The sequence below is a fragment of the Brassica napus genome, chromosome C7 (genome assembly GCF_020379485.1).
Source record: "Brassica napus cultivar Da-Ae chromosome C7, Da-Ae, whole genome shotgun sequence".
In the NCBI taxonomy this organism is placed as follows: domain Eukaryota; kingdom Viridiplantae; phylum Streptophyta; class Magnoliopsida; order Brassicales; family Brassicaceae; genus Brassica; species Brassica napus.
The window spans coordinates 8,959,197-8,975,995 of record NC_063450.1 but is presented as its reverse complement, the minus strand read 5'-3'; the positions used below and the strand labels follow the sequence as shown (position 1 = coordinate 8,975,995).

General features: G+C 44.8%; 1 protein-coding gene across 1 annotated transcript; it reads left to right on the top strand.

Annotated features, from left to right (window-relative positions):
- Positions 1-6,845: 6,845 nt before the first annotated feature.
- LOC125590395 lies at positions 6,846-7,800 on the top strand. The gene is made up of 2 exons (XM_048763954.1): positions 6,846-7,065; positions 7,157-7,800. Exons 1-2 carry the CDS (start codon positions 6,846-6,848, stop codon positions 7,798-7,800), a joined length of 864 nt encoding a protein of 287 aa, XP_048619911.1.
- The last annotated feature ends 8,999 nt before the right edge of the window (positions 7,801-16,799 follow it).

Below are 16,799 nucleotides of genomic sequence, written 5' to 3'. Positions count from 1 at the left end.
CGAATTGATGCGAACAAATTGTCTGAACGCGACCACTACAAATCTTACACTCCGTTCGTACATCAGCCGTCTTAAACAAACACAAGGACGAAATCGCGCTACAAAAAAATCCGAAATTTTGGTCTAGCACTTCCAGTCTCTGGAAAGATGCTCGATTCGTACCATACAAGTCATATAAGCCGAGAACCTATCGCGGACTTTAAATCGGTACGAATCAGGTAGAAATCGCAACAGGAAAACCGATAGCCGGCAAGTCACCGCACAAACCTTAAAACCGAGAGTAAACCTAGGTCTTGCCCTAAACCCATCGCACTGGTCTCAAACATCTCAAAGACATGATATCTAAACGATACGAGATTCCTAAAACATGTCTCTTCGTTCATATCTCAACGTTCCCAAAAAATCGTAAATAATTTTTACGAAAACTCACGTCTCGAACGAACTAACAGATTGAACGCCTCAACGAAGATAAATATGAGACGACAACTCATGTTCACTTCAAACCCACTCTAAACAAAGTAACTCAAACAAACATCCATTACATAAACCGCATAGCGGGTTCAAAGCCACCAACGGCCAATCCCGACGAAAACGGCCAAAATAGGCCCGTACAAAGTTCGAAAGCCATACTCGGCCAGACATACATAAACAAATGCCACACTCGACCGCTAAATACTAGATAAAGGAAAAAAAAACTCATTAAAACCCTCACAGATCGAAGTTAAAACTCCCGGACAAGGAGGCTCCGAATGCATCCGCGGGAAAGTTCACTTCCTCGTCGTCACCGGCAAAATCAGTCGTAGTTTCTACGGTATCAGGGGAAACCGGAATGGGATCCCAGAATCTCTGAATCTTCCCATCGATCGGAAGAATGGTCGCCTCAGTGTGAGCATGATCCTTCATGCCACCCTTCATTAACTCCATCTCCCTTTCGAAAACGTAGTCATCTTCCTGCGTCTTCCAAAGACTCCCGACGGAGCCACGACACTCACGGAAGTCGCCCAGCGAGTTGGAAGCGCCCTTGAGATTCCCGTACTCAATCTGGAATTGAGAAGCGCGAGTCTTCATCACCTCGACGATTTCCCTCTTGCCCTTCCGGTCCGCCCTACGAACAGCCCTGGCATGATCACAAGCAAGTTGAGCGTCTCGCGCTAGCATCTCGTCTCGCATGCGAGCAAGATCCTTTTCCGCCTTCCCCGCCTTAAAGCGATAGATCATGGCCTCTCTATGGCTCGCCTCGATGGCCGATCCAAAGAAGTTCAAACCCTATAAAACCGATTGACACGTTATAAGCAAATAATAATAATAATGATCGTCAGAATTCTTAAAGTTTATACCCCGTAAATTATACGAGATCCTTCCGCAACAACTTTCGGCCTCCCTGACTCGCTCGTGGCCTGAGGAGCGTCAACGCCCGATGGAAGACCAGCGAAGAAATCATCGAAGTCCGGAATAGGAACCTCGCTCGTACCGCAAGGTTCGGATCCAATCCTGGAAGCATGCAGTCGTCCACCGAAAACTCCAGGTCGCCGAGATCAATATCTTTCCCCTTCGAAGAGTTCGGCCCCGTCACAATCGTGGGAGAAGCGTTGGGACCTTGGTCTTCAGATTCGGAATCACTCCTTGCTTCTCCGCCCAAAGCAGGACCAGGATGCGCAAAACTCAGCGCCTTTCGAACTCTCTTCGGCGTAAAGGAAGTCCAGAAAAAAGGACCGTTCCTGAGCAGATCCCTCATCGCAATAATGTCCTCAGGAAACGGAGCAAGAGGGTTGATAAAAGGACGATCGTTCGGCAACCTCCGAAACAGTGAGATACAACTCTCCTCAACGGATGCCGCGTCTACACGGACGAAGAAGAAAATCTTCCTCCACGAGTTGAAGTTAGAAGCGAACCCCTTTACCACTGACATGAAGTTCCGAGGAACTAGCCTGTACGTGTCCGTGTCCCGGATGATCTGTAATCGAAGAAGCTCTTCGAAATGATCAACGGTGAGAGAGAGAGACCATGCTCGTAGCTCAGGACCAGGATCCCTATGAGGTGCTGGATGCTAAGAGGATTCAGTTGGCTTATCTCCACCCCGAAACGACCCAACACACAGACGATGATCTAGGGGATCGGGAACCACAAACGGCAACGCACTACAAATGCCTCGTAACAAGTAAAGAAGCCCTCTGGGGGACTACTAGCGCATTCTCCTTGACGAGGAACCCTGAATTCCACCGCGTCCAAAATATTGTAGAACGACCGCATGACCTCGAGGAATTCACTAGTACTCCTACTCGGCGCACCTGCCTCCACCGGGCGATGGTTCATGACCGGAAACGATTTTTCTTTGGGAGGCGTGATCGAACCGTAACACGCCACCCACCATGCCTCGTTCTCGGCTGGGTCTACCGAATGAGGAACAAATTCCATCTTCGGCACTCGAAGCTCTTCAAAAACGTTCACGGGCAAGGATCCTTTCTTCGAACTCCTCTTCTTACTCGACATCTCGTGTTTTTTCTTTTTCTTTAAAATCAAGAAGGAAATGACAGAGAGAAAGAGAAAGAACTTTTCAAGAAAAATCTCTCTATGAGAATGAGTAAGTATGAAGATTGTGAAGAAGTTACCTCCTTATAGGCATGAGAAATAACTATTTACTTGCGGATTTTTGGACACGAACTTCGCCAAAATACACCAATCTCGTCCAAACTCGCCATACCACGCATGGGGACCTCGCTAGAAATCCACGTTCCCAACGAGCTGGGGGGCTAACTGTTGGGGTCAAAAACGGTTACGACGAAGTTAACGTCCAAATCCCCGAAGAAGAAAAATTTAGAAAACTTCTTCGACAAATACTTTTTCGAAATAGATTCTTCTTTACGAAAAAGCTTTGCGGAAGAAACGCGAGTCATCGGACAAGAGCTCAAAAAGGATCGTTACGCAGCGACCAAACACGTGCTCCGCTAGGTCGCTACGTAGCGACCGAGCTCGAACCAAAGTTTTGGTCGCTACGTAGCGACCGAGCTCTTCCAAAACGTCGATACGACATCAGTCCATGCATTCTCATCTACCCTTCGATGATATCTCCCGAATACCGTAGCGAACCCATCTCATGTTCCCCGCCATTTTTAAGTTATCAATCAAACTTTACCGTAAAAACCGCAGAAAGTTCATTCTTTATCGAAAGAAGCCGTAATAAATGCTTTGAGTCGAAAGACGGCCCAAAGGGACCTAAGACATGACTCGAGGCCCAACTTACGATTTCTTAACCAACAGCCCGTAAACCACATGTCAGTTTACGCTTGGTTCGCAAGGGAAGATAAGTGTCAAGGTTCTGCGGATAAATACGAAATTTTGAAGATAATTACGAAGATCGAAAAAAATGGAATATCTCCATTTTTATGCTATGGCGGCTTAAGGGCAGAAGAGGAAAAGCGTAAACCGACCTTGGAGCCAGTATATAAAGGGTCCTAGGCGAGAGGCATGAGGGAGGACTTTCACAGCAAACTTAGCACTTAGAGCAATTTTATGCAATTTTCCGTTTTTGTTATTCGAGCTGCGACTCAATTAGGTTTTTGCCGTCTTAGGGTTTTAGAACTAGGAATCTCGCCGACATCTCTCGTGGCCCAGGCACTTACCTTGTTGTAAACGCTCAAACGCAGATTCGGAATAAGAATTATCTTGCTCTCTTTTTCGATTTCTTATTTCATTACTGTTCTCGTTTCGTGTTCTGATTGCTTGGCGTGTGGTATTAGCAGATATTCGGGACCTCTGGAAAATTAGGGTTTTCCTAGTTTCCTTATTTAAACGGAAATCGACAGTGCGAATTTTGGTTCCCACAAACATACGCTCTGACTCTAGGATGGAGAAGTTTTGTACTAGGTAGTAGTCGAGTGAAGACCGCGATTTTTCTCATTCCTTCTTCGGGAGGAATGAGATCCTTTGTTGAGGCGTGGAGGCCGATTCTTTGTCGTACTTCCCCTGAGGTATCGACGTACGTCGTGTAGGAACTCGTAGTTCCTGATGATTCTTCTCTGGAATCTAAGGCTCCTAAGGGCTTCATGTTCTGATCCTGTTGGACCTGTAGATTTATCCCTGGGAACCTGGAGGTTTCGAGGAATTAGTGCTCTGACACAGGAGGATCTATAGATATTGCCCCCAGAGGTGAATATTTGTTTTGCAGTCTCGAACCCAGAGTCTCTATTGACTTAATACAACATCGCACTCTGTCCTCCAGAGATGGACCACTCTCGAGGTCGATTGGATGTGGGCTGTTGTCGAGATAGCACCCGTTCCCATCTGTGGAGCCATTCGGAGTGCCTTCAAGATCTATGGGAGAACTTCGTGGTAATAAAACTTTTGTGGCACGCGAGGTCCTACAGTTTCTGGTACTCTTAGCTGGTCTCATTTCTATTTTTTCATTTTGGATGTATCTTCTCGAAATCCGGCGATTGCGGAAATATCCTCCTGAGGTCCGGAGGATCTAGAATTTATCCTCCTGAAACATGGAGGTTTGTGGGCTTAGTACCTAGAAACTCGGAGTTCGTGGAACTGATTCTCTTGGAACCCGAAGGTTTTGGGGTAGACCCTTCTGAAACATGGAGGTTCCCGGATGCTTGCGAGCTCCTCTGTCTACCTTGCCAATGACCTTTGTACCTCTGGCGTATGGAGCAATATTTTTGCTCTTTGCCCCAGGACGGCACTCCCTGTGTGCTTCTGTTCTTTCAAGTAAAGCAACAGTACTTCTCCGTCCCTGGGCTTGGAGAGTATGGGTTGACGTGGTCTCATGTGATTTTGGAAACATATTGGTCCATAGGAAGGAATTGACCTGGGTTTGGAGTCGGAATCCGTTTTTTGGACAGCAGGGGTTGGCGTATTCTATCGTGTGCTCAAGAGATGATTGATCATACACGAATATTGATTTTCTCATATTCCTTGGATTTCCTTCTTTGCAGGCGTCGTTCGATGACTCGTTCTAGCTGCTCTCTGCCACCGCTTGGGTGAGTCACTCTCAACGTTTCACGATGTCTTTTAACGTCCAGGCTGCTCTCTGCTTCCCCTTGGGTGAGCCACTCTCAGCATTTTCTGGACGTCATTCGATGACTCGTCGCCTCGTCTTGAATCTCCGTTGCCACGGGCATGTTGATGGTAGTTGTTGATGCGTGTAGCCCCGTGGGTTAACGCTTAGTGCATATGCCCCTGCTTTCCTTGTGTTCGTTGTTGGGGAAAAATACTCAGGTATTGAATTCCTCAGACCCCAGGCAGGACACCGGCCTCTGGATCCCCGCTGGAAGGAACCCCGGTTCCCAGGATCCCAGCTAGAAGGAACCCCTGTTCCCTGCTGTGGAGTTTTTTGGGTCTGATCCCAGGATCGCCCCCCTTCCTCCGGGAAAGGGAAAACTTCCGATAAGGAGAACCTTCCATATTTACGAATATGGAAGAGTTTAACCTACTCCAACCGACTAAAGCCCGCCTTAGGAAGACTATATAAGGGGAACCCAAACCCTAAAGCAGAGGATCGACACTTCAAGACTTGGAGACTGGGGCTAGACGGCTAGAATTAGGGTTCTTACTCAAATCATTGTAATCCTAGTTTGTCTACTCAATAAAACGTCTCTTCAAGTCTTTATTTCTACTACATCTCTCAAAATCAACACAAACACTAGTCTTGTCCATCGTTCTTTAGTACTCACAAAGATCCTACACAAAAATCCCCTAACAGTTTGGCACTAGAAGGAGGGGGGTAATCTAAACTATGTGATAATGGCGGTGGACGAGAACGACGAGCTACCTGAAGCTACCCAGAGAGAGGCTGAACTCCAAAGACAAATCGATGACCAGCAAGGTCAAGTAACCAGTTACATAAAGCTCGGGAAGAGACCAATCCCGAGTTTTCCTTGGAGTTTCATATCCTAAAGGAAAAATTCAACGAACACTCCAAGCAACTGAAGTAGAGCGCCGAGAAGCTGAGCCAGCTCGAATCGGAGAATCTTACCCTCCGAGACGAGAACCAAGCCCTTAACGCAGCGAGCAACAAGAAGCGTCGATTCCGGACTCAGGTTCGCCCTATGCTGCCTCTGGAAACACCTAACTCCGGGACAGGCGCGAGTCTCCCGACTGCGGCGCATGGAGGAGAAGCATCTACGCGAGAAAAGGCCAATGACGCTCAGACCTATGACGGGGAGGACAGCGACTCGGAGCCCGAGCCTGATAAGGAAGCATCAGACAGAGCAGCAAGAGCGGAGTCTCCTATGATCGCTCACCTTCACCAGATGTTCTCTTATAGGCTCGACGCCATGCAATCCTTGGTGGAGAGACTCCCAGGGATAGCTCCCCCCATACAGAAGAGCAACCCCGATTCCTACGCCGATACTCCCTTCACGGATGAGATCACCTTGATCGAGATTCCCAGGAAGTTCACTTTCCCCAGCATAAAGGCGTATAACGACACCACTGATCCGGACGACCACGTCGGCCAATACAGACAGAGGATGCTCGCCGTAGCACTCCCAAAAGGGTCACGCGAAGCTACCATGTGCAAAGGTTTCGGCTCCACTCTGACCGGACCTGCTCTGCAATGGTATATCAACTTACCCTCCAGGTCCATAGCCCCCTTTGCGGTTCTCAGCGAAAAGTTCGTGGAGCAATTCGCCAGCAGCAGGGACCTGGAGAAAACCTCTGACAGTCTCTACGAAATTTTCCAGCACCGAGCAGAACCCCTGAGAGGCTACATAGCCCGCTTCAATCAAGAAAAGGTGGCTATCCGCGAATGCAGTATCCCCACTGCTATCTCTGCTTTCAAGAGGGGTCTGCTCCCCGACGGTGACCTCTAGAAGGAGCTGACCAAATACCAGTGAAAAACCATGGAAGACGTCCTATCTCGAGCCTGGGCGCAGGTCAAATGGGAGGAAGACATCGCCAGCCGTGCCAAGGCGCAACAAAAGCAAGATCCCAAGATGACCAGACCAGACCGAACAGAGCGAGACGAGAAACCCTCTCAAAGACCAGCTAGGGACTTCGGGAATCGAAACCGGGGCAGGTACCAGAACCGGCCAATCGAAACCGGGGCATGTACCAGAACCGGTAAATTGAGAAGGCAGAAGGGATGGCAGTGTCCACGTGGCCAAACATCTCTCACCTCTCCGTCTCAAGGCCGGAGCTTATCAATGTTCAGAGGCAGATGGGACAGCAGGTCAAGTGGCCTCAGAAGATGAAAGCCCCCGACCTTTCTGGAGCCCTGGCTTCTGGTGCGACTTCCACCGAGACCACAGTCACAAAACGGAGGACTTCGTCGCACTAAAGATTGAGGTCAACGAGCTGCTTAGAAAAGGGTACCTCAGGGAGTTCCTTTCCGAGAAGGCCAAGAGCCATCTAAGCAAGAAGACAACGGGTAAGCCCACTGAAGCTGCTCCCGTCTCGCCACCGCGACAGGACCGAGTGATCCATGTCATCTCGGGCGGTTCGGAAATCAGCGGCATAAGCCATGCAGCCGTGAAGAAAAGCACTTGGAACGCCAAGCACGGCCTAGAGGCAGCTAAGCCAAAACGCCTGCTCCTAGGAACAAACGAGATAAGTTTCACAGCCAAGGAGCAGGAGAAAGTCCTTACTCCTCACCACGACACCATGTTTATCTCGCTCTCTGTAGCGAAATGCCTGGTAAAAATGATAATGGTAGATAATGGAAGCTCAAGCAACATCATCTTCCAGGCCACATATAAGGACCTGGGGCTGGACGAAGGCGCTCTAACTCGAAGGACAACCCCCCTTATAGGGTTCAGCGGGGAGGTCAATGATGTTAAGAGTTTTCGAGACTCTTAATCAAATGTTATAGTATAAAGGATGTCAAACCAGTTCTAAGTGATTCTAAAGCAAAGGGAATGCAAGACCATGCTTAATCTAAATGCTATCAATTGGCATGATGATTTTGAACTAGAATACTACTAAAATGCAATAAAGAACAAAGCTTTTCATTCTTATGAGATGGGAGAATTCATGGGCTAAGGGAATTGACCTTGGGTGATCAAGTTTCAATCAAAAGGTAGTATCTTTCAATCAATCTATTAACCTTAGACCTAGACACAATCCTAAACAAACTCTATCTCTAGATGAATGCTCATTCACTAAGATAATTCAAGCATCAAATTTCTTTGGTTGAATATTATCTAAGCAATCATTAATTTCAAGTCCATTAGCCATCTTAACACCTTTAACATCAAATCTTTTTGGTAAAGAATGTTAAAAGCTTAGTAGAGTTGGTTCATGCATTTCATCGAACACCTTTCGGGTGTGAAATGCCTAAAGCTCAACTTTATAGAGGCCAACTCTAAAACTTTATTAAAGCACTTTACTAGCAAGTAACAAGAAGGATCTGTGCTACAACACCTTAGATCTAGCCTAATCACCCTTAGTCTCCCTAACTCATGAATCCAAATATGACTACTCACTAATCTTCATGATAAACCCAAGAATCAATGATGATTTGGTGTTAATCATGATTAGTGATCAAATTAACTAAGCAATCCCAAAAGATAATGATCAAGATTAGGTCTTTTACCTAAAGGTTCCTTTTTGATTAGATAGAAAATAAGATGCCCCCAACCTTGGGATTACAAGAGTATTTATATGTCTTTGGAAAACCTAATGGTTTCCATTAAGAAGTCTAAAAAGCCCTTTAAAAACATTAAAATTCGACTAAGGATAAATCTCGACTCGGGTAGAGACGATCATGCGGATCATGCGAGCGGGTACAACATCCCGCGTCTTCGTCCCCGCGTGATCCATTGATGGTATCTCTTCGACAACGCGGGTAAGGGAACCCGCGCCGCTCCACCCCGCGTCGCGGTGTCGTCTCGCTTCTCCAACTTCGTGCGAGCGGGTACAGCATCCCGCGTCGTCGTCCCCGCGTGATCCATGGACGGTTTCTCTTCGACAACGCGGGTAAGGGAACCCGCGTCGCTCCACCCCGCGTCGAGGTGTCGTCTCGCTTCTCCGACTTAGTGCAAGCGGGTACAGCATCCCGCGTCGCTCAAGCCGCGTCGGAGCTCTCCGTTGCTTCATGTCAACGCGGGTTAGTGAACCCGCGTGGTACAACCCGCGTTGCAATCATCTATACTCGACCAAACTTCATTCTTCATCTCTTTTCGAACCACAATGCTTCTAAACACCTCCAATCACTCTATGAGATACTCCATTACCTGATTAAGACATATGAATGCAATATGGATCCTAAAGATGCTAAATTCCTAATCTATATGATCAATATGTGCAAATTGGAGATTTAAAACAATGCAAATATGCAAGATATTAACTCCCCCAAACTTGTTCTTTACTTGTCCTCAAGTGAACTTGCAAGAACTCATATAGGAGAGAGGTTTGAAGGTGGGAACTCATAGCCAAAAGTAACACTTCCTAGCATTCAACTTAACATCCTAAAGAAACATAGCATATAGCATGAGCAACTCTCTTATTATACTCTACCTTCTCTAGGCCTATCCATACTCTTATGCCTCTACACAAGTTGCAATACTCATCAACCAAAAAGTTCTTTAAACCAGCTCTCACATTGATTCACACACACACACAAGGTGAGTTCTCACAAATAGGCACATGATCTCAATCATTTGGCTAGGTAAGCAATGGTCTAATATGAATGAAGATAAGAGTTCAAATGTTATCATTTCAAGGTGGTTATCACTCAATAACAAGGAGCTTGATCATTATGCAAAATTTATCTAAGACTAGAACCAACTCATGCATACATAGATTCATTCTCATGATTCTACCCTTTTTTTTTTATAAGTGATCACAAGATCTACCCTTTTATCATCATCTCAAAACCAAAATAACACCCATTCACATCACTCACCCAATGAACAACTCTCTTTTTCTTTTGACTCAACCAACTAGGGATTTAATTAACATTTTACAAGCTCTAACTATTTCTCATTTCCTTCCCCACCTTCTCTTTGATTCTTCTCTCTTTTTTTTTTTTTTATTTTATAAGGGGGAAGGTTCTTTTGTACATAATCTAGAGCTTCATATTTTCCTTTTGTCCCTAGAGTTTTCTTTTCTATTGACACTCTTTCGTTCATCTTTCTCATATTTCTCACTCCCCAAACCCAAGATATTGAAATTTAGAACATACAAACCCCTCTCACCATTCCCAAATGCTAGCTCATTTTGCTAGCAAGAGATGAGAACCAATCTATGTCGCCTCCAATACTCTCAAAATTTTGCACATGACAAGCTATCAAAAGAGGCCTCACTCATGCAATTCACTGTTTGGTCTCAAAGAATGGTTAGGGTTGTAGGGTGTGGAGTGCCATTTGGGTTAACAAATATTGATATAAAGGAATAAGATAATCCAAATGTGTATGAGATCCATGATCAAGTGTGCAAATGCCCATATGCAAGAGAGATTAAGTTCATTCAAGCCAAGTTCAGATTGTAGCTGATCTTAAGAACAATGCCAATATCAAGCTGATCTTAAGAACAATGCCAATATCAAGCAAGCAAACAAGTTTCAAGAAGATTTTTCAAGGCTCGAAACGTGCAAGGCTTTCAAGAGATGCTTAAGCTACTTGATATGTTTAACTAGGGTGTCACTTTGAGTTCTAGACAAGAGTTACTTTACAAGGCATTTTAAATCATTGTTCCAAATGCAAGTGAATGCAACCTATATGCTCTAGACTCAATCCTAAAAGTGCAAGTGATGCAACTACATGTTTCTTTTTGTGTTTTTCAAATTTTTCAATTTTTTTGGTTTTTCTATGCATATATGTATGTACAATGCAATGCGTGAGACTCAAATCATCAAAGAAAACATGATCAAATACTTGGTACCTCCCCCAAACTTAGTTCACACAGTCTCTGTGTTAGGAAGTTAAAGGATATACCGAAAAGAGAGATAAATGCAAAGAAAAACTGGTATATACAATGGAAAGGTGGAGGAGTACCTCAATAGGGAGCGTGGGAAGAGGCTGATGCCTCATCCTCGGTGTCAGCTTCCTTATCTGTCGAGGCAAGGGATGGAGATTTGTTTCCTGAATCGGATGGTTGAGCTGGTGGGTTTCTCTTCCGGCGGAGCAGCTGTTTCTTGGTGGCGGGAAACTGAGTGCCAAAGGATCTATTGGGGGCTGCGGCTGGGGGGTAAGGAAGTGAAAGTGTGATGATGAGCATCTTGCCACAGCTCCTCTAGTCAGTATATCAGCCACCTTCTTCATGAACTGAGCTGAAGCTTCTGCTTGCCTCTCCACAGTCTTACTCAACTCCTTACATTTGTCCTTGAGCTTGATGATAGTTCTGTCCTGAGCTTTGTTCCACCTTTGGAGGTTGCCAATATGCTCATGAGCTTGGCGAAGGGGACCATTGGGTAAGGCTCCAGGACGTTGCTCAAAGTGGTAACGAGGAGGACCATAGAGGAGCTCAGAGTTTAAACCGGAAGTGTCCTCTTGGAACACACCACATCTATCTGCAGTCTTCTTCTTCTTGGGAGATCTCATGGGGCCTAGAGGACCATGGGGTCCAAGGAGGTGTTCTTCCCCAATATCAAAGCTAATAGCTCTTGGTCGCGTCAAGCTCGTGAGGTCCCAATTTGGGAGAAGCACTTCAACCTTCTTTGTAGACTGTAGGTAATAGTAGACACAAGTTCCATCGAACCTTCCACTGAAGTACTGAGCTTCAAGTAGCTTCCATCCATGAAAGCGGGACCAGTTGGATCATCTTCTAAGGGTATATCCTTGAACTTAATCAATGGAGTTATCAAGCCACCAATTCCAATCTGAGGTTCCGAGTCACTCGTTGTCCAAGCCCACTCTTTGTAGTGGATGAGGCGCTTCACAAAGAATCCCACCATTCTAAAATTCTTGTAGAAATCAGTGCTGACAAGAGGCAACTGAGATGGGTGAGCATAATGTTGGACGGTTTGGTGAAGAAGTTGTAGCTCCTCATCATTAACAGTGCTTGGTTCTTTCCTTGGGAAAATGGTGTGGACAATCAACCGGTGGAGATAGCGCACGGAAGGATGGCGAATGGAGGCGTTCTTGTCGCGGCTTGCCTTGCAACTCTTCCCCGCCAACACCTTCCAAACCATTTTGGCAATGTTCTCCTCCTTAGTTGCATCATAAGGTATGGGGATAGATGATTCCTCCAAATCCTTAAGACCAAGTGCTTGTCCAATCTCCTTGATGGTCATGTAGTAAACCTTCCCATGGATCTTGAATTTGATTTTTCCCAATCCTTGCCTCACATGTTTGGTGGTGTGAAAGGTGGCCTCTAATGATGCCAAGAACTGACATGACTCATCTTCATAGGTAGGATAGACCATAGTGAAGAAGCTTTGCATGTTTCTTGTCCTCAGGTTTTACCACTAAAACCAACCGCAAGTGCACGGTAGTGCGCAGTAGTATTTAGGGATTGAATTCCACAGAGACCAAGGTTACACTATGAATCTATTAGAGTAAAGTCAAGCTAGAACGAAAAATGATTGTTTGTTTGGTAGCTTTTAATTGTCACAACTTGTAAATAAATTGAGATGAAATTTAAATTATAGATTAAAACGTTAGGCATCGGGTAATTCTGGGGAATGACATAAATCGAGAAACAAATATTAAACAAGGGGTATGTTTAAGAACCGTTCTTGAACTCAAACAGCTTAAGTAATTTAGCATACTCTCGCAATACTAAATCCTATGTTTTAGAATCTTAAATATCAACTCTCGCCATATTCATAATTCTAAACATGCATTTGAACAGGTTCAATTTGTTCACAAATTCCATAACAACAACTCTCGTTGGTTACGAAGACTTGCTCATCTAGATTCTTTTCAGGAGTTTAACTATCACTTTTGGTGTGTTGAACTTCCTAATGATCAAGAACTAGGTGTACCTTCTAATTCAAGCTTTAAGATCGATCTAGATGAAGAACTAAATGATTTACCCTTTTTCTTTAACACATCAGTTTCATGGATTCATGGATTCCTTTGAATCACCCTAGCGTAACTAGTAGATTACTCACACATGGAACCAAAAACAGAATTCATAATTGACATTATAAGAGAAAATAAAGAAAACAAGAGGGTTTAGAAGCTTCTCTGGGAAGAGAAAGGGATTCTCTTCTTCTTCTACAAACTTCAGACTCAAACAAATCTTCAAACTAGAAAAACACTCACAAATCTATTTTCTCTCAAGTTTTGATCTCTAAGATGGTGTCCTTTCATATGGAGCCCGTCCTCCCTATTTATAATCGGCCAAGGACCCTCCTTTTTCGACAAAGGCTCCAATTTCATCATGAAAGACGAGTGGATGCAGTAGGTGAAGTGGAGGAAGTTGGTGGAGCAGGACACAGCGAGGATGCATCGATCGATGGGTTTATGGGCTCTAACGCATCGATCGATGCATTTAAAAGAAAACTTCCGGCGCATGATCTCCCATCGATCGATGGGTTTTGATTGAAAAACCCATCGATCAATGGATTCTTTTTCTTCCTTTTCTTCGCGTCTCGGTTCGATCCGTTGTTCGTTCTTTGCTCTAACCCCTTCAGATGGATATGAAAATCCCTTGAAATTCCAGTATGCACATACCAATGGTTCCTAACGCGCTCAATCACCTATATACCTGAAACACGAACGAAGAACTACAAATAATCGAGAAAAATATAATAAAAAATATATTAACAAGTACCAAAAACCTAGACACATCAATTCCCCCAGACTTGAACATTTGCTTGTCCTCAAGCAAAGACATACATCAGTTAACCTGCAAACAACCATCTTCACCATCCTTTGGTATTAAACCACATCAGTTAGCACCAACATTTAGAAGGAACTCCACGTAATTCGACCCCAACCTTATCTCTCGACCATTTTCAGCCCACAGCTTATAAGAAGTATCCAAAGTTTCCATTGCCGACCTTTTTTAGATTTAAGGTGTGGTCTCATCATGGGGGTATCGATCAAAAGACACATGGATTCTTACTCGTTCAGGTTTTTGATTACGCGATTGGTCTTTTCTGGCTCATTTCCTCCCTTTCTTCTCGCTTCACTCAGTCAATGTCTCCCTTTATTTCAAGGGTATCATTTTATTTTTTTAATTGACTGAGATTTTTTTTTTTTTTTTTTTGACAGGCTTCCATGATTCAAGTCTTAATGGTTGGAGCCACCAAGCCCTGATCACTTCTTTTTGACCTTTATCCCCTATTATTAGCATCCTTCTATTTATTATTATTATTTTTTTTTTTTCGAAGGGGAAAGAGAGGGGAGCCAGACCGATACAGACTTCGTCTTTTAGTCCTGAAGAGGGATTCCGATCTAGTGTATACCAAGCCCCAAGATGAGAAAATTTGAGTAGATTGAGTGGTCAGTCAGTTTGGATCCTTTGAACATTCTTAAAAGCAAGGATGTTGTTGGTTGATCAATGTTTGTGGCTTTTCCATGTTTCACAGCCTGCAGTTGATAGCTGAAAGAATGGTACTCATATATTCGTTATTTGGTTTATTTAGCAAGGCAAAGCTGAATACGAATTAAAAACTACTCAAAACACAACCAAATAAAACGAAGAAACCATGTAAAAGAAATACGAACTCATAATTAAGAAAAAATAAAAAAAAACTAAGTTCAAAATTAACCGAAAAAGTTATGGCAGATTCCTAAATGGAACTATGACAAGTACCCTCCCCCAGACTTAGTTTACACCGTCCCTGGTGTGACAACATAAAATAAAACCATAAAACGTTAGAATAAAAATGAAAATAAAATAGCGCGGTCGGAAATCAAATGACAATACTGGCCGGTGATAGCTCCTACTCCTCGTCTCCTGCTCCAGATGTTCCTGCATCTTCGGGTCTCTTGGACCTCTTTCTTGCCCTGTGTGTACCACTCGAACCCAAACCAGAGCTGGATGGAGAGTTGTCCCGATGAACTACATCATCCTTTTGGCAACGACACGGCCTGATACCTGAAATGGCAGCCCAGATCTTGTGTAGCATGTCGTTGTTTGTCTTGATACTCTGATCTCTCCAATGTTGTTGCTGGCGTGAAGTGGCGTTTGGTGGAAGCTCTTGCAGCTTGTACTGGCTGGAGTGTGATGGGAGTAGCTGATGGGGTTGTGAATCATCTGGAATGGCTTGTGCAGCCTCATCTTCTCCTTCTTCATCATCCACGGCCTTGCCTTTGGTCTGATATTTTGGCGTGAAGAAGGATGGCTTGTCTACTAGTGCGGTAGCAGGGGGTAGGAACTCAACTGCAGCCTCTGAAAGTAGAGCAGTCAGGCCGATCTGAGGCAGGTGGCAGTAGAGTGTTTTCTTCGCTCGGTCCTGGAATACGTAGACGTAAGGACCATCCCGATCGATCCTCGAGTAGGGACCAGCTATGAACTCCTTATTTACTAGAGAAATGACATCCAGGTAGTTCCAAGCAATGTTGTTCGATCTTTCTAGTGCTACCTGATGGTTCTCGCTGTCTACACCCACATGTGTAAGGATCCGAGTAATCACTGCACCAAATCAACATGCACTGCTCTTGGATTTGGTTACTTTCCCCTTGTATCCTGCTAAGTTTGCGGCCAGCACCGCTCCCATGTTGAAGGCAGTAGGAGTTTCCAAATGCCAGTAGCAAATGCCTCACACCTTGGTACAGGAGGCACAACTCCCATTGCGTGACTGATGCGGCTATGGTTGTCCCGTATAGCAATGAGCCAATGAGGCGTGTGGCATATCTCAGTACTGGGTTCTGGATAAGTGACTCCTTTGTCTGAGAAGATTTATAAACCCATGTGCCAATCGTTTCCCAGAAGTTCAACAGCTCTGAAGTCCAATAAAGACCAGATGTCCTCTCCCCTGCACTCAATCCAAATAGTCCGCAGAGGTCTGTGAAAGATACCTCAAAGTATACTTTATGCACTATGAATGCCAGAAAACCTTCCTGATGGCTATCATCAGGATGGCTGACGTATGCGGATGCTATGAACTGGCGTACCAACTCCGGATAAGTGGGTTCGTTGAGGTTGCATAGTTGGCCTAGACCCATGTTCTGGAACAGCCCTTCAATGTCTGATTTGATTCCCAATATTGTCATCGTCTCAGGACATGCTTGTTGTGTAGCCGGAACGGCTACCTTCTTCATGTTGTTGTAGTGGGTGGTATCAGACTTATCCCACTTTTTTGGCCTTTGCTTCTCTCGCTGAGACGAACCCTCTTCTTGTGTGTTCTTCTTTGCTTATGTTTGTGTGCGCTTCATTCTCTGTCTTAGGGTGAAAACGAGTGTAGGAATCGGGTAGAGCTCGAAAAATCAAGTGGAATAGAACCCAAAATTGTTCAAATCGGATGATTATAGAGAGAGAAAGGGGGGGGTCGAATTTTAGGGGAAGTCGGAGGGGATGAGAGTTCTGAGGTTTTGATCCAAAAAGGTCGGGTTTTGCCTTATAATTCTGTTTCCCGCACACACATCGATCGATGCGTTTTTGTACAAATACGGATCGATCGATGCGTTTATAAAAAGGCTCCCGAGATTTTGTTTGATCCATCGATTGGGTATCCGCATCGATCGATTGGATATCCCGATCGATCGATCACTTTGTTACGCATTGGGCCATCTTAGTACAAATGTCTATCAATCGACGCGTTTATAAAAAGGCTTCCGAGATTTTGTTCGATCCATCGATTGGGTATCCGCATCGATCGATCCGGGTTTGGATCGATCGATGGAGAGGTTTTTTTTTTTTTTTTTTAAATCGAGATGAAAACTAATTCTAATTCACGCTTACCAGTGGGTTGCCTCCCACTAAGTGTTTTTTACAGTCATTAGCTTGACTTTCGGTGTGCT

What these genes read in the sequence shown, in the direction of transcription:
- LOC125590395 (XM_048763954.1), top strand. Translation starts at nt 6,846, where the DNA reads ATGGAAGACGTCCTATCTCGAGCCTGGGCGCAGGTCAAATGGGAGGAA. An exon ending in CGGGGCATGTACCAGAACCG is followed by an intron (nt 7,066 to 7,156) that starts GTAAATTGAGAA and finishes ATCAATGTTCAG; the next exon opens with AGGCAGATGGGACAGCAGGT.